This window comes from Vombatus ursinus, unplaced genomic scaffold (genome assembly GCF_900497805.2).
Source record: "Vombatus ursinus unplaced genomic scaffold, bare-nosed wombat genome assembly UNPS02009205.1, whole genome shotgun sequence".
In the NCBI taxonomy this organism is placed as follows: Eukaryota; Metazoa; Chordata; class Mammalia; order Diprotodontia; family Vombatidae; genus Vombatus; species Vombatus ursinus.
In genome coordinates this window covers 18,089,313-18,112,193 of record NW_020948983.1, presented here as the reverse complement: position 1 = coordinate 18,112,193, position 22,881 = coordinate 18,089,313, and the positions used below count along the sequence as shown (strand labels likewise).

Below are 22,881 nucleotides of genomic sequence, written 5' to 3'. Positions count from 1 at the left end.
ACCTCAGGGAGCTGGAGAATCCTTTTGTGCTACAAACAAAATCTAAATGACGTCTTCTCAACCACCTCCAAATGAACTATTTCGAAGTCAACAAGGTCCAATGTAGAAAAGGCCAAACTATCAGAAGTCCAAAATATGGGAAAATTCTAGTTTGGGCTGATAAGTGAGAACCTGTGCCCTAAGTTGATAACCAGTCCACCTACCCTTTTCCTTTGCCCAAGGAAGCCCAGGGCATTCTCTCCAAGGCTACGCTCTTCGATCAAGTTAGATCAGCTCAAAAAGAAAGGGGGGTGGGGCAGTCTCGAAGGAAAGGATGGGGCAAAGACCAGCTGGTGCACGGACTCCCGATGGCCTGGGCAAAGCTGGGACTCTGGACTGGCTATCCCGGAGCCTGGGATGGGCAGGTCTCCAAACCATAACGGGGAGACTCCAGTTAGAGCAGGCGCCTCTCCCCAGGGGAAGCCTCTCACGCGCAGTGGGCCATCCCCACTCCCCAGGGCCCGCACCTGTGGATGCGGAGCCTGGGCGAGGAAGCGTGCCCGGCACCCGGCCCCAGGCCCTTCCCGCCACTCTTGGATGGTTGGCTGCATGCAGGACCCCCGGGGTTCGGGGGAGTGAGGAGAGGTGGGCGGCTGAGAACCGCTCTTCACAGCCCTCACCCTCCAGGGCTCGGATCCAGTTGCCCCCACCCCCGGACCGTGGGGCTGGGGGAGCTCCCCGAGAGCCCCTTCCCCCCGCCCCCATCTTCAAGCTTCCCCCTCCCTCAGGCCCCAGGCCTCCCACCCGGCCCGTCTCAGGCTCTCCCTGCCACCCTAGGAACCCCCAGCACGACAGGAAGGGTCTGAGGGCGTCCCGGTCCCTCAGCCCAGTCCTGCCCGAGCCTGAGGGTCCGAGAGTTGACCTGGGTTGGGGGGGACTCGAGAGCGGCCCAGACACCCACACTCACCATCCTCCCGCCGACTCCCTCCTCCTCCTCCTTCTTCTCCTCCTCCTGCCTCCCCCGTTACCAGGGGCAACTGCGGCGGCACCGCCCGTCTTCGGCGAGGGCACCGCCCCCGACGTCCCGCCGCCGCCACACGCACAGCGGAGACTGGGGCGGAGACACAGAGGAAGGGAAAGGAGAAAGGGGTCCCGCGGGTCCCTTCCCCAAAGAGCGCAAGCGCACAGAGACGCGGTCCAGCCCCATCGAGCGCCAGGCCCTTCTCTGCGCAGGCGTACTCCTTTTTCTACTTTAAGCCCGAGAGGGCGGGAGGGGGGGAAGTAGGTGATGGAAAGTTGCCCACGTGGCCAACTAGGGACAGCCCCTCTTATGATTGGTCTGGAAGCAGAGGCGTGGGGGGCGGAGCCGAAGGGAGGCCGAACAGTCCTGGGAGGGGTGGTTGTCTTTGTGAGCGCGCTTTGCTTTCCAGTGACTCTGTTGACGTCTGGCCTGGCATCAGGTTTGACTTTCGGGGAGTGGTCTAGGGGCCATGGTGGAGGGGCGGCATTGATTGTTCTGACTTTTCCTGCGGACTTCAGGGCCTGGCTTTTAGTAGGGAAGAGGAGTTCCTTTCTGGACAGGTTCAGGGCGCTCCGACTTCAGGTGTGGTGCTTACGGCTCAGTTCCCATGTGCTGCGGCTGCTGCGGGGTCAACGTGGCAAAGAAAGGGACCCACGTTGGGAAGAGTGGCACTGCCCTTCCAGGCAGCCCCTTGGAAAAGAGGCAGCCGTCCTCCCCCAGAGGCAGCCCAGTTCCCCCCTTGGCACAGGCGGAGAAAGACCTCTCCTCTGTAATCCAGTCTCTCCGCCTTCCCCTTCCCCCCCCCCGCCCCCATCGCAGAGCTCTGTACTGGATTTAGTCTCCCTAGAGGTTGGGGCGCAGAAGGCGCCGTCTTAAAGCTCTCAGTGGGGAAAGGCAGGTTCCTGGAGGGTAGGGACCGACACCTGGCAACTGTGCCTGAGCTTGGATCCTGGGAGCCATGATCTCTGCAAGTCCCTAAGCACCTACCCTGGAGGCCAGTAGATGCAGCCGCAGCTCTAGTACTGATAACCAGGATGCCTCCTTAGAATACTCATCCCAGAATTGAGGTGGGGGTCTTCCAGGGCAGCTTCAAGGGCCAGAACAACGTGGTATTGCTTCTTGCCTGTTTGGAAAGGGGGACTCTATCTGTAGTGAAGATATGGCTACTTCAGAAATGCTCCTTCTAAGCAGTCTGAAGCTTTATTGTAACTGATGACATTTGCATAGCGCCTTAGCGTTCACAAAGTGCTTTGTTGCTGTTCAGTTTTGTCAGACTCTTGCTAACCCCATGGGCCATACTTGTCCATGGGGTTTTCTTGACAAAGATGCTGGAGTGGTTTGCCATTTCTTTTTCCATTGGATTAAGGTAAACAGAGGTTTAGTGACTTGCCCAGGATCACACAGCTAGTGAATTTGTGTAAGGCAGGATTTCAACTCAGGTCTTCCTAACTCCAGGCCCAGACCTCTATCCACTGAGACACCTAACTGCCTCTTTCACAAAGTGCTTACATTACTTGATTTGATGCTCATATAACCTGGTGAGGTAGGTAGTACAAGTATCATTATCCCCAATTTTCAGATGAGGAAATTGAGTAACATTCTTTTAGTGACTGAGGTACAGATTCGATGTAGCCCAGCTAGTAACTGACAAAGCAGGGATTTAAACTCATGTTTTCTGCCACCAAATAAGTATCCTTTCTAGAACAACATAGCTGTCTCTTTGGAGGAGTAGAGATGGCTTAGATTTAGAGGTTTTAGGAAGCTTATGTGTCTTTAGAGTTTGTAGTTATAGGATCTTCCTCTGGGTCACCCTCTTTAAAAAAAAATTAGTGATATATATTTTTTTTACATCACCCACTTTTTGGTGTATTCTTCCCTTTTTCCCACCCCCTTTCAGAAAACCATCCCTTACAATACTTAAAAAAAAACAAAACAGTTCAGCAAAAGTACCCAACATATTGTAAAAGTCTGATATATGCAGTGTTTCATACCTACACCTCATTTCTGCAAAAAATGGTGGAGGTGGTCACCCTCCTAGCCCCCATTTTGGGGGCAGGAAAGAGTCAGATTTCCATAGCAGTAGGCTTTCCTGTTTGGCTAGAATCAGTGAACTTTGCCCACAGAATAACTCCTTAATTAATCATTTGTTTTGGGTGTATTTATAGAACTAGACTTCTGTGCTTAATGGTGTATAATGGTTTTTATTGTTGTTGCAAGAAAGCTTTATTGTCAGCACTTAATTTCAGGGTTCAGGCTAGGCCCAAAATATCAGGAGAAGCTCAAGTCAAACTGGCGGAAAGGCCCAGTTTCTAGTCATGTTTCAGGCTCTCTCTAACATGCACTCACCCAGCTCTGCCTGGGGGCCACTTGCAGGTTCAGGGTAGTCAGGATCAGGGCAGTTTTCATGGCATCCAGGCTGTAACCTCACTCATCTTGGGCAGGTTTCTATACTGGCTGAAGGAGGATGTCTCCCTCTTCCCTCCTTTCTGTAATTGCAGAAAACGCTTAGCACCTATTTGTCCTTTGTGAACCCATGGTTAGAAAAATGTTGATGCCTAAGGGAGGGTAGCATCTTCCTCAGGTAAATTAGAAATCCAGGGATAGTTAGGAATAGGAGGCTCAGGTTGGCTAGGTGATTGATAGTGGCAGAGGTGGTCTCCAGACTATTGTCTCTTGTGCTAAAGAGATAATGGAAGTTTCTGCTTCAAAATACTTGAGATGTTAACACCTTGTTTACCAGAGTTGGTAGATGTAAGTATAAGGTTGAATTAATAGCTTCATATCTCCCATTTGTGAGATTGTTTGGTCAAACCCCAACATCTAGATGGTTTTTGTTCAAAAAGAGGCACACACTATTAGTCATTGAGCCCAGCAAGGGATTGATGGTGAGCCATTAGTCACTCCTTTGTTCCTCTTTCCCTGGTGTAGGAATGCCAAAGATTATGTGCCTTCCTTTCTTACTTGCCTAGAGCTTGAGGAGGCTATGAGGGTAAAGTTCTTAGGTGAGAAGAAAGTTATCTGTATTTTTTCCGTCCAACAGAAGGATTCCCAAAAGCTTGACAGTGAAATGCTACTACCTCTGAGCACTGTTTGCAGCCCAACGACAGCAATTTCTTTCAAGGAGAAATGTTGCTTTAAAGTAGGTGGCATTGGGGCAGCTAGGTGGCACAGTGGACAGAGCACTGACCCTGGAGTCAGGAGGACCTGAGTTCAAATGTGGCCTCAGACATATAATACTTACTACCTGTGTGACTCTGGGCAAGTCACTTAACCCCAGTTGCCTCACCAAAAAATAAAACAAAAGTCAAGAAATAAAAATAAAGAAGGTGGCATTGAAGTATAGTGGGAAAGAACACCTAGATCACCTGGCTATGTGACAAGTCAATTCCTTCTGTGGATTTCACTTTCTACCTCTGTAAATTGAGTGGATTGAACTCAAAGGTTTCTTCCAATTCTAACATTTTATATCTCTAAGGGAAGAGTGATTCTTTTCTTTTCTTTTTTTTTTTTTGGCTAGGCAGTGGGGTTAAGTGACTTTCCCAGGGTCACACAGCTAGTAAGTGTTATGTGTCTGAGGCCAGATTTGAACTCAGATCCTCCTGAATTCAGGGCTGGTGCTCTATCCATTGCACCACCTAGCTGCCCTGGGAAGAGTGATTCTGTTGGGCCTGTGCAGAGGGTGGGGTGGGAAGAGTTAATCAGTAAGTTATTTGTCTCATTTCCTCCTGATCCAAGCTAGACACCTGTGAGTACCATCTGTGTAAATATTTTTCCCTTGGGTTGACAGCAAGGCTTAAACTGTCTTTTCTGCCCACCACCTCAATTGAGGTCTTGCTTGGGACCAGGATTTCACCCTCAGTCAATCAATCAACACATTATTAAGTGCCTATTGTGGGCCAGGCATTTTGCTAGGTAATAGGAATACAATGACAAAGAATGAAACAATAATTGATTTCAAGGAGCTTCCATTCTAATGGGGTCTATGTTATGTGCGTCTATGTTATCTGGCCTTGGCAGTGCCCCTTTATCATTCCCTGGACTGGCTTGTTCACTCCAATCTGTCCTCACATAGGCAGGTCTGAGATTCTCAGAGAGTGAGGTGCTGCAGCTATAACTCAAAAACCCCCTCAAGGTCCTAGGAATCACCTTTTGTGGGCTGTTATAGCCCTCCTACTAACCACTGTAGCTCCTGAGCCCCCATTGTTGTCCTTCCCGTTTATAGGAAATCCGTCTATATTATGTTATTGATTCTTAAATAAAAAGTATACATTTAATGATAAAGCAAAAGCAAGAATAATTATAAAAGCCATGTTACTCAATATGAGGTAAATGCAAGAATAATCAGAGTATTGGAGTCTACCCATAAACTTGGGTCACCGTCTTCCACTAATGAATGCACCTGCATGTTTGTGGTGAAGAGTGGACACATAGAAAATCCTCCCTCTTTTTTTTTTAGCAAAAACTTTTTTGTTTGTTTATTTTGTTTTCATTTTGTTTTTTTGGTTGGGCAATGGGGGTTAAGTGACTTGCCCAGAGTCACACAACTAGTAAGTGTTATGTGTCTGAGGCCGGATTTGAACTCAGGTCCTCCTGAATCCAGGGCCAGTGCTCTATCCACTGTACCACCTAGCTGTCCCCAGCCAAAACTTTTTTTAAGCAAAAAAGATTTATTTATTTACAACAGCACACTTTCCCTCCAATAATTAAATACAGCACAAAAGTAGCAAAGTCCCATCATTAATATAATTTACCCTTCATCAGAACAGGCTGCTAAGTAGAGACAATGTCTCCCCCTACCTCTCCTCTCCATCAGAGTTGTACAAGGAGAACCAGTCTCATCTCCAGCAAGCTCTTCAAACCCAGCCTAAGTGGTGTCAGAACTTCCTCAAGGAAGTACAGAGCCCATAGCTGTGTCCCTTGCCCTTTGTAGAGTTTAAAATGAACTGCAAGCCTGACTTCTTGACCTCCACCCCCAGCCCCAGTACACTGGGGCCTCCTACCCTATCTTGAAGCAGTGTACTTAAGCTGCCTACCTGTGGGTCCTCCAACCAAGCAAGGCTAGCTCCCAGTGACCAAACCACTGAGTGTGACACAGTCTACCTGTGGCTTGGTTTTACCTGTACATAAAATGAGAAAACATTCAGTGAAGCCTTTTCTGTCATTCAATAAGAATAGGAGGGAGACACATGAATGGGAAAACACATGTGCTTGGGGACAACTTATAATTCTTATCTTCAGGCTGTGATGTCCTTGGTCCCATTAGGAATCACCTGTATCACATGAAGCTACGTCTCTGCTGTTTTGATTTTGGTCCTCACTGCCCTCCTGCTGGGCATATCAGCTTCCCTTTTATCTTCAAGCTGATGAAGTACTGAAGAGTTCTTTTATTTATTTTTTAAATTAATTAATTAATTTTTAGTTTACAATATTCATTTCCATAAGCTTTTGAGTTTTAAATTATCTCTCCCTCCCTCCCCGCCTCCTTCCCAAGATGGCATGCAATCTGATATAGGCTCTACATATACATTCATATTAATCATGTTGTAAAAAAGATTTAGAGCCAGTAGGAGGAATCACAAGAAAGAAGAAACAAAACAAAACAGAAAAAAAAAAGAACAAATAGTACATTTCGATGTGCATCCAAACTCCATCGTTCTTTTTCTGGATGTGAATAGCATTTTCCAGCATGAGACTTTTGGAGATGTCTTAGATTCTTGCATTGCTGAGAAGAGCTAAGTCTATCAAAGTTAGTCATTGCACAATGTGGCTGTTATTGTGTACCGTGTTGCCCTGGTTCTGCTCACTTCACTCAGCATTAGTCCATACAAATCTTTCCAGGTTTTTCTGAAGTCTGCTTGCTCATCATTTCTTATAGCATAATAGTATTCCATTCTATTCATATACCAAAACTTGTTCAGCCATTCCCCAATCAATGGGCATCCCCTCAATTTCCAATTCTTTGCCACCACAAAAAGAGCTGCTATAAATATTTTGGTACATGTGGGTCCTTTTACTATTTTTATGATCTCTTTGGGATACAGCCTTAGAAGTGTTATTGCTGGGTCAAAGGGTATGCACATTTTTGTAGCCCTTTGGGCATAGTTTCAAATTGCTCTCCAAAATGGTTGGATCAGTTGACAACTCCACCACCAATGCATCAGTGTTCCAGTTTTCCCACATCTTCTCCAACGTTCATCATTTTCCTGTTTTGTCATGTTGGCCAATCTGATAGGTATGATGTGGTACCTCAGAGTTGTTTTGATTTGCATTTCTCTAACCAATAGTGATTTAAAGCATTTTTTCATATGACCATAGATAGCTTTAATTTCTTCATCTGAAAACTGCCTGTTTGTATCTTTTGACCACTTATCAATTGACAAGCTCCTTTAATTCAGTAATTTTTTTTAATCTTTTTTTCTTCCTAGTCATTTTTAACAGGGGTCTGAGAAAGTATGACATTTTCTCTAGCGACTCTAGTGACATGCCATTCCCTTCAACCAGAGAGCTGCAAAACTCTTCAGATTGGCTCTTTGGGATCTGTAGACAAACAAGCTCAGCCACCTCTTCATTAGACAAGATTCTTTGTCTAATCGCCACTTTGTCTTTTCTTACAGCAAAACACAACAAAACTTATTTTGGTTTTCATTTGCAATGCAGACAGTGGTGTACCGGCCGTGCCAACCTTGTGCCGGCCCCGCCATACACTCTCCTCCTATAAGGAGCAGGCTGCCAGAGTCATACTACTTACCAGTCTTCGGAGCCTACCTGGATACACACACAGAGATGAGCCTACCAGGAGGTGCCAGCACCCAAGCTTTATTCAGAGGCCATCACAGCAAGGCCAAGCAGGAAGGCCAGAGCAACAGATCAGGAGCAAAGAGAGGCGTGATCTGACCACGATCCCGTTTCTTAAGTACCTACTTAGCCCCTCCTCCTCAGCCCGCCTACTAGTCAATGATTGTAGGGTCAGATACTGGAAGGGGCTGTCTGAGTTTAGCGCACCAAGGGAGAGGAAGTGACGCAGGAGGCTAGGACCGGATACAGGAAGTAGGCGTCTGGGATTAGTGCATAGACAAAGAGTACATGACCTAGGAAGTCAGGCCCAGATACCGGGAGGAGGCGTCTGGGGTCAGTGCTACACAAAGGGAAGGTACGTGACCCAGGAAGTCAGGAAGGACACAGGAAGGAGGCGTCTGGGGTTGACGTTGCGTATAGGGAGGGGACTAAGCAAAGGGAACTCGTCCTGTGCCGTCCCACTCCCACGTGGCACAGCCCCTTGCCTCAGGAGCACATGCTCCAGCTACTTCCTTGCACCCCGATCCTTCCCCAGCTTATCTCACATAGCACTACCCACTGCCTCAGGGTTTCTCCGTATCCAGCCCATCCCAGTTCACCACAACTCCGCCTACCACAGCCCCTGCCTCGGTTACTTCCAAATACCCAGATCTTACCCCAATCTTGCCACAACCCCGACCTGGCAGCAGCCAACATCAGACAGTCCCTCACATAATGGCATCTAGCTCTTCACTCTGTAGGATTCTATTCTGTCTAATTACCTCCAAGCTTCTCTTTCTCCCTCTTAAACAAGAGAGGGCAATGGAGAGCAACCAGGTATACCTCAGGGAGGTTTTACCTTTCTCAAGCTATAGGTAGCCATGGAGTGCATAGTTGGTTGGTTGTTGTCCTTTCTTCTTGAAGAAGACTAAAATGACATCACTGTGTTGGAGTCAAGAAATGGTGTATCTGACTGTGGCTGATCAGACCAGTGTGAGCTGAGGAGGCTCTACCACAGTTCAGGCACAAATGGGTCATATGAACATTTGGGGTGGAGATATCTCTAAATGTATACATCTCCCATTCCTTTTGAGCTACTGCAATTCTGCTTCGATCATAGAATACAGCGCCTACTTTGATGCAGGCACACCATGGTAGGTGGTCTTTTAACAGTGTCCCCCATGTCAAACAATCGATTCCAAAGTTCTTTAGAGAGACCTTGAGAGAGTCCTTGTATTGATTCTTCTGACCATCATGTGAACACCTTCCTTATGTGAGTTCTCTGTAAAATAGTTTTTCAAGCAAATGTACCTTTGGCATTTGAACAATGTGGCCAGCCCATCAAAGTTGCACTCTCTACAGTAAAGTTTGAATGCTTGGCAGTTTAGCTCTAGAAAGGATTCTGATCCTTCACTCTGGTCTTCTACCAGAGAGCCAGTGTAGCTTCAGAAAGGGCTGAGGAATGGTCAATATGGTGTTTGCTGCCTAACAACTTCAGGAGAAATGCCAGGAGCAGACCAGAAGTCTGTACACAACATTCATTGATCTGACCGAGGCCTTTGATATTGTCAGTTGTGAGGGCTTATGGAAAATTATGTCAAAGTTTGGTTGCCTGGAGAAGTTCATCAGTATTGTACATCAATTTCGTGATGGCATGCTTGCCCAGGTTCTGGATGATGGATGATGCTCTTGTGCTTTCCCAGTCACCAGTGGAGTAAAGCAAGGCTGTGTGCTTGCTTCCATGCTTTTTAGCATGATGTTTTCAGTAATGTTGTCAGATGCCTTCATTGAGGACAGACACATGACATCAAGGTCAGCTACCACACTGATGGTAAATTATTTAACTTGAAAAGTGCATAGTTCTTTTAATTAAAAAAAAAAAGTGCATAGTGGAGTTCAGCTTTCTTCCAGTGAACTTCCCAGCAACTTTTCCATCATTTTCTTCAGCCAATCCACAAAGCAATGACTTTTTTCCAAGAACAGAGAGAAGCCTTCCCTCTGTCTTCTTCACAGTTTTTTTTTTCCCCACCACTCTTAATGTCTCACATCAGAGACTAGTGGTCAGTGACTCTTCTTTCTGCTATGAGATAAAACTTATTAATTTTGCTTCTCTGACTGTTATAAAGCCAGTAGTCCTTATTTAATCTTGTCATACTTCAAATTGTTACTGGACTTGCCACTTTTCCAGTTATCATCTCTCATACTCTAAAAGCAGTAACATATAAATGAGCTGAAGAAGTACAATGCTTTGTAGCCATCATTATCTCAGCCATTTCTCTGTACACAAACAGGTACATTCATCTGAGGGGCAGTCCTCTATTTTGGTCTCTTAATTGTCTTTTCACATTTTATCTGAGAAACTATGTTTCCTCAGAAGTGAAGTTTATCCATTTTTTTTGTATACAGCAGTTCTTTTTCAGCCTCCCTTTTTTACCATTATTTTTTTTTTTTTTTTTGGTGAGGCAATTGGGGTTAAGTGACTTGCCCAGAGTCACACAGCTAGGAAGTATTATGTGTCTGAGACCAGATTTGAACTCAGGTCCTCCTGACTCCAGGGCCAGTGCTGTATCCACTGTGCCACTTAGCTGCCCTTCAGCCCCCCTTTTTAAAAAAAATTATTTTTAACATTTAATTTTAGAAAATTTTGAGTTCCTAATTGTCTCCCTCTCTCCAAGTCCCTCCCCAACCCATTGAGAAGGCAAGCAATATGATATCGATTATACATATAAAATCATGCAAAATATATTTCTGTATTAGCCATGTTGCAAAAAAAAAAGGCAGGAAAAATAAAGAAAGTGAAAAAAATTATACTTCAATCTGTTCTTAGAGTTTTCATTCCAGCTTTCATTCTGGAGGTAGATAGCATTTTTCATCATGAGTCCTTTGCAGTTATCTTGGATCATTGTATTGATCAGAGTAGCCAACTCTTTCACAGTTGATCATCGTTACAGTATTGCTGTTACTATGTATGATGTTCTCCTAGTTTTGCTCACTTCCCTTTGTATCATATCGTAGAAGTTTCCCCAGGCTTTTCTGAAACTATCCTGCTTGTCATTTCTTGTAACACAATAGTTGTTGTTCAGTTGTTTCAATCATGTCAGACTCTTCATGACCTCATTTGTGTTTTGTTGGCAAAGATACTAGTGATTTGTCATTTCCTTTTCCAGCTCATTTTACAGATGAGGAAACTGAGGCAAAGATCACACAACTAGTAAGTGAGGCTGGATTTGAACTCGGAAAGATGAGCCTTCCAGACTCCAGGACCAGCACTCTATCCACTATGCCACCCAGCTGCACAATAGTATTCCGTCACAATCATATACCACAACTTGTTCAGCCATTCCCCAATTGATAGGCATCCCCTTAATTTCCAATTCTTTGCCACAACAAAAAGAGCTACTCTAAATATTTTTGTACAGATAGGTCCTTTTCCTTTTTCTTTGATCTCTTTGGAATACAGACTTAGTAGTGGTATTGCTGGGTCAAAGGCCATGCACAGTTTTATAGCCCTATTTCTAAATTGTTTGGGCATAGTTCCAAATCCTTCTCTGTTCTGTCCCTTTCAGCATTCAAACTGTTTACGTGCTAAATGGACAGTACCTTACATTAGTATATAGAATTAATATAATATCTTAATTAATACTTTGCATTAGTATATAGAATATAAAAAAGAGGATGGGGAACTAGAGCCATGATTTCATTAGTATAGGAAATTCCCTTTACCAATGCAGGTAAGCATCTTCTCTGCAACTTAGTCTTAGAGAATAAACCCAAATAAATACAAAGTAATTAAAATACAAGAGAGTTTATGAGGGAGGGAAGTGACAATTGGGAGCATCAATACATTTTTCATAAAGAAGGTAATATGTAAATTGTACCTTTAAGGAAGAGGAATTTTTTGAGTTGGAGGTGAGGAGAGCGTGCATTCTAAGTATGGAGATGGCTTATGAAGTGTCTTGTTTGTGAAACAGAGAGAAAACCAGTTTGTCTTGATCACAGAGTTTGGGATGGAGGGTAATATACAATGAGACTTGAAAGGTAGGCTGGGGCCAGGTTACAAAGGACTTTAATTGGCTAATGTAGAAGATCAGATTTGAGCAGAATAGGACAGTTGAACACCAGGTAGTGGGGAAGTAATGCACAATTAGTAATATTTTGCCTTCACTAAAGCCAGGGGTACTTATGACTCAATAAGAATGGTTTTGAACTTCCCAAAGAAAGATTTGGATTCTACTTGTCTTGTCTTTCACAGCAAGAACACAGGCTATTACTCTTTTGACCCCTGGAAGGAATGTAGAAGGTCCTGTTAGTAAATAATAGTCCTTCACAGTAGTAGTTCTTTAGCCGTAAATAAATGAGATGGATATCTGTGAAGGAATATGGCTGGGAAGGGAGTGGAGTCAGAGTAGACTGCCCGGGAGGGTGTTTTATTTTGTCAGCAACTCTTGTGGTTGGTGGAATTTGGGAAGAACAACATTCTGCTTGTGATTCTTAATGCCTATGGGTTGGATAGAATCTAGATTCTGACAACCTACTGGGAGTAGTAAGTGGTCTTCCATAGGTGGTCTGGCCTGGGTTGAGCAACCCCTGTGGCCTTGTGATCCTTGAAACAGCCCCATGGACATTTGGCCAACCACATCTGTCTCCCTTAATTTTTCCATCTCTTAAGTGAGAGGAAGTAGACAGGAGCTCCAGGAGATTGAAGTGTTCTTGGTGAAAGGTCATAGCTTTGCGGTAGTAGGAGCTAAGGAAAGCACATAAAGTTCTGGCCGTCCCTCTCACTGCCCAGTACCTGATCTATTATTAGAAGTGAAAGGTCAGAGAGGGGAAGTGGGCTACCTCTCCGAGGGCCCAAATCCATTCCCAAAATGAAACTAGGAAGATGCTATTCTCATAGGCAACTATGCTGCCTTTGGACTATAGTTTCTTAAACTGGGAGTCCCTGAACTTTAAAAAAAAAATTTGATAATGGTATTTCCATGTAATTGGGAGTTTTGGGGTAAATTTAGGTATTTTTTTCTCAATCACTTTAAAAACATTCTGAGAAGAGATCTGTAGACTTCACCCGACTGCCAAAGGGATCCATGACACAGAAAAGATTACAGACTCCCTGCTACAGACTGTATCTGGAAAGGTTGACCTACAGACCAAGAATCTGTCTTGGTCTTGAATGCCTGAACTGGTGATTCTTTCCTGAGCACCACTCCCATGTCTAGAACTACCTCTTGGACAATGTTTTTGTTCTTGGGACAACACATTGGATGACTGGGGACTAGGGATACCCGGACTTGGAGTATCAGATCTGGAAGGGACCTTCAGGATTCCCTCTGTTTTTACAAATGAAGAACCAGAAACTCAGAGGGAAAGTGCTTTGCAATTAGTAAGCACTTAGTAAATATTTGTTGAACTGACTCCATGACTTGGTTACTCATTAGCAGAACTTCAACCAGAGCCCAGATTTCCTGAGTTTCAGCCTTAGTATTCCTTTCACTAGACCCTGGAAGCTGGACCTGGAGAAATTGTTAAAAACTTAACTGTTAACCACCAGTTGAAATGTTGAGTGCCTCTCATATGCATTGACAGGAAAACAGTGATAGATAGCCCCTATTGCCCAGAAATAAATACAAAAGCAACATAGTATGGTGAAGATCCCTGGATATGATTTTAAGTCATAGCTTTGCCACTTACTAGCTTCATGACCTTGGATTAATCATCTAACTTCTCTAAACCTGTCTCCTCATCTATAAAACAGGAATAATAATAAGGTGTAGCGTGAGGAAGTGGAAAGAGCTCGGAACTTGGAGACAGGAAGTGAATTTGATGACTTTGGGATGCTAGGGCAGACAGTTTACTTTTATGAACCTAGGGTCCCTCATCTGTAAAATGGGTATAATACTTAGACTGCCTACCTCACAGGGTTATTGTAAGGAAAGTACTTTGTAAATTTTGAAACACGATATAAATATCAGCTATTATAATGTCTCTGTCAATAATGTGAAGTGTTGATGTGCCTACTTCTTGGATGGGTGAACCAGGAAGAGGAGGAATATAGGGTCTCTACCCTCTCTGTGCTGTCTGGTTAAGGAGACAAGACACACCCACATGTGAAAAGTAAACTAGCCCCCCTTCAAGATTTACATAAATGTGTCAGGCAGTTGAAACATTAAGTTGTCAAGGATGGCTCTTCTGTGCTAGTCTGACTCTGTTTTATTCCTACTTCCGTTTATGTAAATGTAATTCAATTCAAATATTTATTAAGCCCTGCCCCTATGAGACACTGTGCTAAGCAGGGGGACTGGACACACACACACACACACACACACACACACACACACACACACACACACTCTAAATGCTTACACTTTGTTGTGGAGAAACAACACATGCACAGAAGATTAAATATAAAATATATACACAGTAATTTCTGGGGGAATAGAGCTATAGGACAGTAGATTATAACACTTCTCATAAGCGCTTGTAATGTTTGTTTGATTCATAGTCCCTAAGGAAGAGATGGAAAGGGGGACCAGCAGGGCACACAACCAGTTACTGTTCCTGCCTGGTAGTGAAAGCAGGTAGAGTGTTTGAGGTACTCAGAAGGTAATCTCCTTGAGGGCAAGGACTGTATTGTCTTTGTCTCCTCAGTGCCTAGCCCAGTGCCTTCCTTGCCTGCTTGTTGGCTTGGATTGAATGCTGTTCTTAGGTCACTTTTTCAGATGTCCTACGTTTTCCAAACCATCCTGGTTCTTCCAAGTCAAGCTTAAGGCCCTTTTGCTTAGTGAAGCCTTTCCTGACTGATGGAGCTCACATTGATGTCTCCCTTTTCTGAACTTAGTATACAATGCATGTACTCTAGACCATCTAGACCTTTCAGAGCCTTCTAGATCGTTCAGAGTACATTCAATCAATCAATCAATAAACATTTTCTTACACCTGTTGTGTGACTGGCATTGAGCTGGGGAAAAAGACAAAAGTGACGTAGTTCTTACCCTCAAGGAGCTTGTATTCTTTCGGGGGAAATATACATGTAATCTAGGTAATTTATCTGTGAGAGTGGGGAGGAACTAACATCTGGAGATCATTTGAGCTAAACAAAAAGGCCTGTTTGACTGGATCAGAGAAAATGTGAAGAGAGGTATTGTGTCATAAGCCTGTAAAGGTAGATCCGAGCCAGGTGTTAAAACACTGGGTGTCAAATAGGAGTTTTTGTTTGATCCTGGAGGTAATAAGGAACCACTGGAGTTTATTGAGCAGGGGACTGACATAGTCAGAGCTGTCCTTTTAGGATTCATATTTGGTACCTGTATGAAGAATGCATAGGAAGGAGAGATACTTGAGACTAATTAAGAGCCTCTCGGAATAGTCTAAGATGGTGCTAGAGTGGGGAAGAGGTTGAACTGGAGTGGCAACTGTGTAAGTAAAAAAAAAAAAAAAGAATCAGGCGTAAGAGATGTTGTGGAAGTAGAATCAACAAGACTTGAGGATTGAAGGAGAGGGAAGATGTAAGTCCCTGTCTGCCTCCCCCAAGAACTTCCCTGGAGTCTTTCCCTACTGCCCTGGGGCAGGCATCCCGTTGAGAAATCCTTGAGCTAGTGAGAGGAGTGTCTTTGGCTGGTGCCTCATATCTGTCTCAAGACTACAGATCTGTTAAAATGCTTGTGGGGACTGTACAAACCTGAATCTGTACACCTGGGTGACCAGAAAGATGGTGGTACCCTTTACAGAAAGAGGGAAGTTAGGAAAAGGGGTAAGCTTAGGGGAAAAGATACTGAGTTCTGTTCCAGGAAGGTTGAGTTTGAGATGTCATGAGGACATGCAGTTTAAATGCCTGAGAGCCAGTTGCTGATGCAGGGCTGGAACTCAGGAGAGAAACCAGGGCTGGACATACAGATCTGGGAGTCAACTGAACAGAGGTAATGATTATATCCATGGGAGCTAACGAGGTCACCAAGAGAGGGGGGATAGAGAGAAGAGGGCCCAGGGCAGAACCTCGGGGAATACCCCCAGTTAAGGGGTGGCATATGGATGGTGATCTAGCAAAGGAAACTAAGAGAATAGCCAAGAGAGGGTAGTCCATTGCTGTCCAGTTGTACCCTGTCTGTGAGCTAGATGTAATTCCTTTAGGGCCAAGATTGAGTCTTCTGTTTCCTTTTCAGAATGGTCAGGAACAGGGCTAAGACTGGCAGTGGGGGACCAGGAAGAACCTGTTGGATTGCCAGCATGGTATGGGGTGCTAGTGCAAGTGGCAGGTCATACCAGCGTGAAGTGATTGATATTTGGGTTATCACCTCTGAGAAACATCTTCAGTGCCCTCTTCATTCCCCCATTTCCCAGTTCTCTGGTTCTGTGGGAGACGAACATGGAAGTTGATTTGTCCAGCTTCAATATTGATACTCCCCAATGGGACCAGGGTACCTTCATGGGTCGACTGAAGCATTTCTTCAACATCACGGACCCTCGTACAGCTATCGTTTCAGAGCGGACATTGGACTGGGCCAAAATTATGGTTGAAAGTAGCCGGTGAGTATCCATCGCTCCCTAGCAGCTCCAGACTTGTGGCAAGAGTTGGGCCTAGTTGGCATTCTGAATAGTTAGAGATGCCTAGGGTGGGTGTGTGGGTGTGTGTACTTTGGGAAGGTAAAAGAAAACAGACCGGTTGGGGACTTTTTCTGGGAGGCTGACTTTTTTCTTCCCCGGGCTTGGGGGCCGAGGGTTGCAGGCATGGTGCCGTACCCCCAGGCACCAGCCAGGAGCAGCTGCTGTATGCCAAGAAGCTATACGACTCAGCCTTCCACCCCGACACTGGGGAAAAGATGAATGTGATTGGGCGGATGTCGTTCCAGGTGCCAGGAGGCATGGCCATCACAGGCTGTATGCTGCAGTTCTATAGGTGGGAGTGGCTGGGGGTGGGGAGGTAGGGAGGGTTTGGCAGGGACTCCAGGCCATTTTCCCCATTCTAGATAGAGTGGGGAATGGCTGTATCCTCTATTTTACTCTCTAGCAGCTTTAGAGCTGTTGGCCCCCACCTGGGATGGGGTACTATGTTCTTATCTCAGATGCTTGACTCCTCTCCACCCCTTTTTTTCCTTTGACAGAACTCTGCCTGCAGTGGTTTTCTGGCAGTGGGTGAACCAGTCCTTCAATGCATTGGTCAACTACACCAACCGGAATGCAGCCAGCCCTATATCAGTCAGGTAGTGACTGACTCACTCCCAGCGCCTTGGGGCTCACTGCTGCTGAGGTTTCTTCACAGCTCCCTCACTGATTCCAGGCATAGAAGATCCCCCAAGTCTGTCCCAGCAGGGATAGTTGGAACATATCTAGCCTAATGCTCTTTATTCTTCCTCCACCACTGCGGACAGTGTTGAGGGCTAGCATCTTTCTCCTGTATCAAGGCTAACTTTCTCTACAGCCTGGTTTCTGTGTCTTTGGAGACTCAAGGCTCAGGGGCCAACTTTCATCACATCTTGCTCCTAGCATCTCTTTCCTCCTCTAGGCAGATAGCTGTATCCTACTTCTCAGCAACCACCACAGCCCTAGCCACTGCCCTGGGGCTTAACATGTACACCAAGGTATGCCGTGGGTCCATGGGCTACCACCAGGGGGCAGCAAAGTCCTGGGGAAATGTCGGGTGGGTATAATGGTGGGGTTACTACAAATGAGATGCAGCTGGGGCTGGAGGATAGGTGTTGGGGTAGAGGGCCAGGGGTCCCTTTACCTAACCCCATGGGGGAGAAAAGGAATGTCTGAGGCTTGGTTTTTCTTCTTTGTTTTTATATGACCCTTGGGGTTTGTAGATCCTTGCACCTTCCTCCCTTCTTGCTTAGGCTGACATCTCCCACTGTCCCCACAGAAAGCTCCACCATTGCTAGCCCGATGGGTACCCTTTGCTGCTGTTGCTGCTGCTAACTGTGTGAACATCCCTATGATGAGGCAACAGTGAGTAGCATTCCCCTTCATGCTTCCTTTCTTGGTCCTTCCTCAAATGATCATGCATAAAGTTTTCTATTTATATGTTGTATTCTCCCAATAGTAAACAAGCTCCTTGAGAAGAAGGATTGGTTTTTGTTTTATTTTTGTATCCCCAATGCCAATACTTAGTGACCATCCATCTGTGTCTAGGGAGCTCATCCATGGCATCAGCGTGACTGACAGGAACTCTCAGGAGCTGGGTCGATCACGGGTAAGCTGGAGGCATCTGTGTGTTTGGGGATGAAGGGGGGATGGAGGAAGCCAGAATTCCTTCCACATTCTAGGCATGTGCTGATCACTGAATGTGTAATTTATACCCTTTTTTCTTCTGCTTTTTTCTTTGCTTATGACTTAGCCTCTTTAAGTCATTCTGCTTTCATGCTTGGCCATCCATAGGGCCTTTTATGCGGGTTATGGCTGGCCTTTGGGTAGAGTTAGATTTAGCTGTGGGCAGCTAGGTGGTACAGTAGATAAAATGTCAGGCCTGGACTCAAGAAGACTGATTTTCCTGAGTTCAAATCTGGCCTCAGATACTTAATAGCTGTGTGGCCCTGGGTAAGTCACTTCACCCTGTTTGCTTCAGTTTCCTCATCTGTAAAATGAGCTGGAGAAGAAGATGGCAAACCACTTCTGTATCTTTGCCAAGAAAACCCCACATGCAGTCACCAACAGTTGGACGTGACTGACAGAACACCAATGAAGATGTAGCTGTGGTCTTCTAGTAAAGCTATGCCCTGCACATTTCAGATTGGCTCTCTCAGGGCTGTTGTGCTGGTGCTTGATCCCTTCACATGTGTGGAGTGGGCTGGGATCTAGGGTCTCTGATGGTTCTTCGCTCTCTTCTCCCTGCTCTCAGAAAGCTGCAGTCATTGGCATCTCCCAGGTGGTCATTTCCCGAATCACCATGGCAGCTCCTGGGATGAGTAAGAATTTGACGGCTACCCCTTCCCTGGGAAAAACCTCCCTAGAGGGCGGGAGGACTGAGAATAGGGGTGGGGGTGGGACCCGAGTTTTACATTGTCATATTGGTTTTGTTTGGTCCAGGGGAAATAGGCAGCTTTTTTGAAGGGGACACTGAGGCCAGTGAGGTTGTTGAAGGTTCTTAAGAACTCCTTCCAACCCTTCTCATATAGGCCTTTGCCCTGGTACTCTCTTCTTCCCCACATGACCTGGGATTGGGGCTGGGGTGAAGAATGTGACAGTCAAACTAGCTTCTAGTTTTCCCCATATATTGTTGAGACTTTGTCTTTCAGCCACCAAGAAAGGAGGCAAAGGAATAGTTAGTTCATTAGTTTGATTTCAGAAGGGAATTTGGGGAAGGTTTAGGGATGCCCTTCTTGACTTTCCCTCTCCTAATTTTGTTCCCTCCCTAGTCTTGCTTCCAATCCTCATGGAGAGGCTGGAGAAGTTGGCATTCATGAAGGTGAGTGATTCACAGCACCATGGATTCAAAGCTAGAAGGAACTGGAGAGGCCATGAAGTCCAACTACTTTCTTTTACAGATAAAGAAACAGAGGCTGAAAGAGGTTAGGGTCACATAGCTAATAAGTGTCTGAGGCAAGATTTGAACACAGGCCTTCCTAAATCCATTCTCCACCCTGCCACCACATTGTTGTTTCTCTCTCCTCCTCTCCCTACGCATGACCCCAAACAGGCCTGCACCTGGGATTCTTAATGCTTGTAATTCTTCCCTAGTTACTACCACTTAATCCCCCTCCTCTCCTCTCCTCAGCAATATATCCTAGGGCAGGGCTCACAATAGAAAGATCTCTGTAACTCTTCTCCTGGTATGGTTTCCAGCCTTCTTGTAAGCATGAAGGGGCCAAAGGGTCTCTCTTTACCCCCACCTCCCCACTACCCCCTCTCTGCCCCTCCATTTCTGCAAGGAAAATGGTACCTGAGTCTCCTTGCTGATAGCTGGACAGGAAGTCACAGAAGCTCCATCCATCTATATGTCTGTTTTTCTTTCAGAAAATTCAGTTTCTGCATGCCCCACTGCAGGTGATGCTGGCGGGGGGCTTGTGAGTATTGCTTTCTCTGGCTTGTGTTCTCAGGTACCCTGGGAGGGACACTCAGTCCACATTACAGACAAGTATCTGTGTTGCCAAGTTGTGTAACATGCCCTAATTTAATCTTTTTGGAAAGCAAATGGTGTCAGAGGTGGCCTCGAGGGTAAAGAGAGCAATATTTTCCCGTCTGGAGGGGTGTCTCTGGACTGTCTGTAGAAATAAGTGGCAACTATTAACTCTCACAGTGCCCTTAAGCTCCATAGGCTTCCACAAAACTTTGCTCTGAGCAGAGCGGGTTGGCAGTGACCTGGCACTGGTTCAGCTAGAGCCATGTTGAGCTAGCCAAGCCTTGTATAGCAAATTAAATTCATGGGTCCTTTTTTTTTTTTTTTTTTTTTGGCAACTGGGGTTAAGTGACTTGCCCAGAGTCACACAGCTAGTAAGTGTCAAGTATTTGGTCTGAGGCCAGATTTGAACTCAGGTCCTCCTGACTTCAGGGCCAGTGCTCTATCCACTGTGCCACCTAGCTGCCCCGGGTCCTTTCTTTCATGTGAGCTCTATTTCCTTGCTTGTCCTCTCTTCTTTTGCCATGTACTCATGCCCTTTAGGAACTTGAAAGTGACAAATTTCATTTGGGTATCAGAGTGGATACTTGGGTACTTGAGTGGAAGAAAGGGAAGGAAAGACACTTTGGTATTGATTATGAAGGTCATTGGACTCTTGTGAGCCGGAGTTGGGAATGACTTTGTATATCTTCTCCTCTTACAGTCTGGTCTTCATGGTACCTGTGGCCTGTGCCATCTTTCCACAGAGATGGTAACTCTTCATTTTTCCTTTGTTTTAATGACTAGACACTTCTCTATTCTTGCCTGATGCCTTGGGGGTAGAGAGGGAATCATAGGAACATAGATTTAGAGTTGGAAAGGGCACTAGAGGTAGTCCAGTCACATAAAATAAGAAGACTGAGGCTTAGAAAAGGAAAATGACTTGCCCAGGGTCATGCACATAACATAATAGAGCTGAGATTTGAATCTGGGTTCCCTGGTTCCACATCCCATACTCTTTCCAATGCTTCATGCATGACCAGAGGTCACTTCAGACAGGGTCATCAGCTTATAATCCTGTCTCCTTTATATTGTGTTACTGATAAACCAGATAGCTCTTGACTTTGGGAAGGATAATTATCTCCATAGTACATGGGCTGTGTAGGTAGTGTTCATGCCCATGGGACCAGGTAATAACAGGAAGCCCCTTGTCACTATACAGTCAACAGTTGCTTTGGCTTGAACTAAGTAAGGTGGATGATACCATATTTGCAACTGAACAATTACTGGCCAGGATGATTCTTCAGAAATGTTCTTTGTCCACAGTTAGCACAGTCCCCTTTCCCTGTCCCCTCCCCGACCTCCAGCAGTGCTTTGTTTCATATCTGGATTATTAAAGGCATCACCCTTCTTTTCTCAGTGAGATGGTGGTTTCACATCTGGAACCTGAACTCCAAGACTCCCTCAAAGCCAAGCATGGAGACCTCATATCTTTTGTCTACTTCAACAAAGGACTCTGAAGTACCTCCTTTTCATCTCCTGGCTACCCTGGGCTCTCAGAACTTCCTTCCTCCTCTCCCACTTCCCAAAGAAGCATAAAAGTCAGGCTGAATTTGGGGGTTGACTAGATTCCATCTATGCTCAAGCCCTGCTCTTCCCACTGCAGGTTGCTAAGGTCAGCCTGTAAGGGAGAGAGCATGGAATAGTGAGGGGACAGAAGCCAAAATCTGAGTGACCAACTGTGAGGGCTCTGTTCCCCCAGACCCCACTCCAATCTTTGTGCCATACGGCCTCCCTGTCACTCTGGCACATTATTAGCCTCTACACCTACAGTCTCTGGTCCCATATGGAGAAAGGATCTTCCAAGGTGTGGGTAAAGGCAATTAAGGGAATTCCCCAAGGTTGTTTTCAAGAGAATGGGGGCTAGTACTTTGGAATTCCAGGTTATACTCTGGATCAGAGACATTTACTTGACTAAGAGGGGCAGGGGAGAAATCTCCAAGGAAACCCTTCCTAGTTCTAAGGACAGATACGTTAAAAAACTCAGGGATGTCTTTTTCCCACCTCTGACGCTTAGTAGCTATGTGACCCTGGGAGAGTCATTTAACTTCTCTTGGTGTCAGTTTCCTATTGTAAAAATGAGGTTAATAATACCCAAAGTATCTACCTCGCAGAGTTGTGAGGATCAAACCAGAAAGTTTATTGTTTGAAAGCCTTAAAGCATTCCATCAATGTCAGATTAGTGTTACTTTTTCCATTCCTACCTCGATGGCCACTTTGTCATAAATCTTCAGGGGCTGGTCTGACTGAATCCCGTGGAGATCTCTGACTGCCAAATCCTTGCTTGCTGAAATCCCCCTGGAAATGCATGGGCTGAGGCTGGACTTCCCATGGCTGAGGGTTTATAGGTAGTGCCCGTGGCCATTGACTGGTCACTAGGTAGTCTGGTTGTTTAGACTGTAGCTGTGAGCAATCTCTTGGGTGTTTTATTGCTGTCTGAGGTGGAAACTCACCTGATTATTATTTTTTTTAGTCAAATTTATCACCTATGAATGAAAGCTCCCCAAAAGAGCCAGTGTAGTTGGGTAGGTCTCAACTGAAACTTCTGGGCAGGAGTATATTGACATGCCATTTCCCAGTCCTGTCCCTCCCTGACCTCTGCCAGAGTAGGAAAGGGAAGAATGATTCTGATACAAACAAAAAAGATCCTTCACTCAAGTGCCAGTCCTCTCTCAGCCTTCCCTACCCTAGTGTCCCCACAAAGGCTGAGCTGCCTGGCGGGATTTGGGGGTCATTTCTTAGTCCTCTGGGACCAACACAGACAAGAATTTTGTCTCATTTTCTGTTTCTTGAGAGGATCTTACTGTGAATTGAATAAATCTTTTTTAAAATCTCTTCAATAAAAGGCTTAAACATCTCTTTTTATGGTTTGTTTGTTTTTTGCTAGCCAATGGGGTTAAGTAACTTGCCCTGGATCACACAGCTAGTAAGTGTCAAGTGTCTGAGCCTGGATTTGAACTCAGGTTCTCTTGACTCCAAGGCCCAGTGCTCTATCCACTGCACCTCCTAGCTGCCCCTAAAC

At 45.5% G+C, this 22,881-nt stretch overlaps 2 protein-coding genes across 4 annotated transcripts in view; one reads left to right on the top strand and one right to left on the bottom strand.

Annotated features, from left to right (window-relative positions):
• The window catches only part of ARL3 (ADP ribosylation factor like GTPase 3), a 32,318-nt gene extending 31,265 nt beyond the window's left edge, over positions 1-1,053 (bottom strand). Inside the window, exon 1 of the mRNA XM_027852085.1 lies at positions 947-1,053. Coding sequence (XP_027707886.1) covers positions 947-949 — 3 coding nt within the window. The 5' untranslated portion in view covers positions 950-1,053. The remainder of the gene's footprint in view (positions 1-946) is intronic.
• A 305-nt stretch (positions 1,054-1,358) lies between these two features.
• Positions 1,359-22,717, top strand: SFXN2 (sideroflexin 2). Of its 3 annotated transcripts, none has more exons than XM_027852063.1 (12): positions 1,359-1,439; positions 16,109-16,294; positions 16,494-16,664; positions 16,870-16,968; positions 17,271-17,346; positions 17,628-17,713; positions 17,897-17,957; positions 18,603-18,669; positions 19,120-19,169; positions 19,718-19,767; positions 20,524-20,571; positions 21,220-22,717. In XM_027852063.1, the coding sequence occupies exons 2-12, from the start codon at positions 16,134-16,136 to the stop codon at positions 21,317-21,319; spliced, it is 969 nt and encodes a 322-aa protein (XP_027707864.1). In that variant the 5' UTR covers positions 1,359-1,439; positions 16,109-16,133; the 3' UTR covers positions 21,320-22,717. The 3 variants fall into 3 exon arrangements, with proteins under 3 accessions (XP_027707864.1, XP_027707865.1, XP_027707863.1); XM_027852062.1 differs by lacking the exon at positions 1,359-1,439 and adding an exon at positions 14,066-15,687; XM_027852064.1 differs by lacking the exons at positions 1,359-1,439; positions 16,494-16,664 and adding an exon at positions 14,065-15,687.
• Positions 22,718-22,881: the final 164 nt, after the last annotated feature.

Excerpts from the sequence above, each read along its gene's own strand:
- SFXN2 (XM_027852062.1), top strand. The coding sequence starts at position 15,599 with ATGCCTGAGAGCCAGTTGCTGATGCAGGGCTGGAACTCAGGAGAGAAA. Across the intron at positions 18,670-19,119 it reads CATGGCAGCTCCTGGGATGA|TCTTGCTTCCAATCCTCATG; the intron begins GTAAGAATTTGA and ends TTCCCTCCCTAG. Across the intron at positions 19,768-20,523 it reads GTGATGCTGGCGGGGGGCTT|TCTGGTCTTCATGGTACCTG; the intron begins GTGAGTATTGCT and ends CTCCTCTTACAG.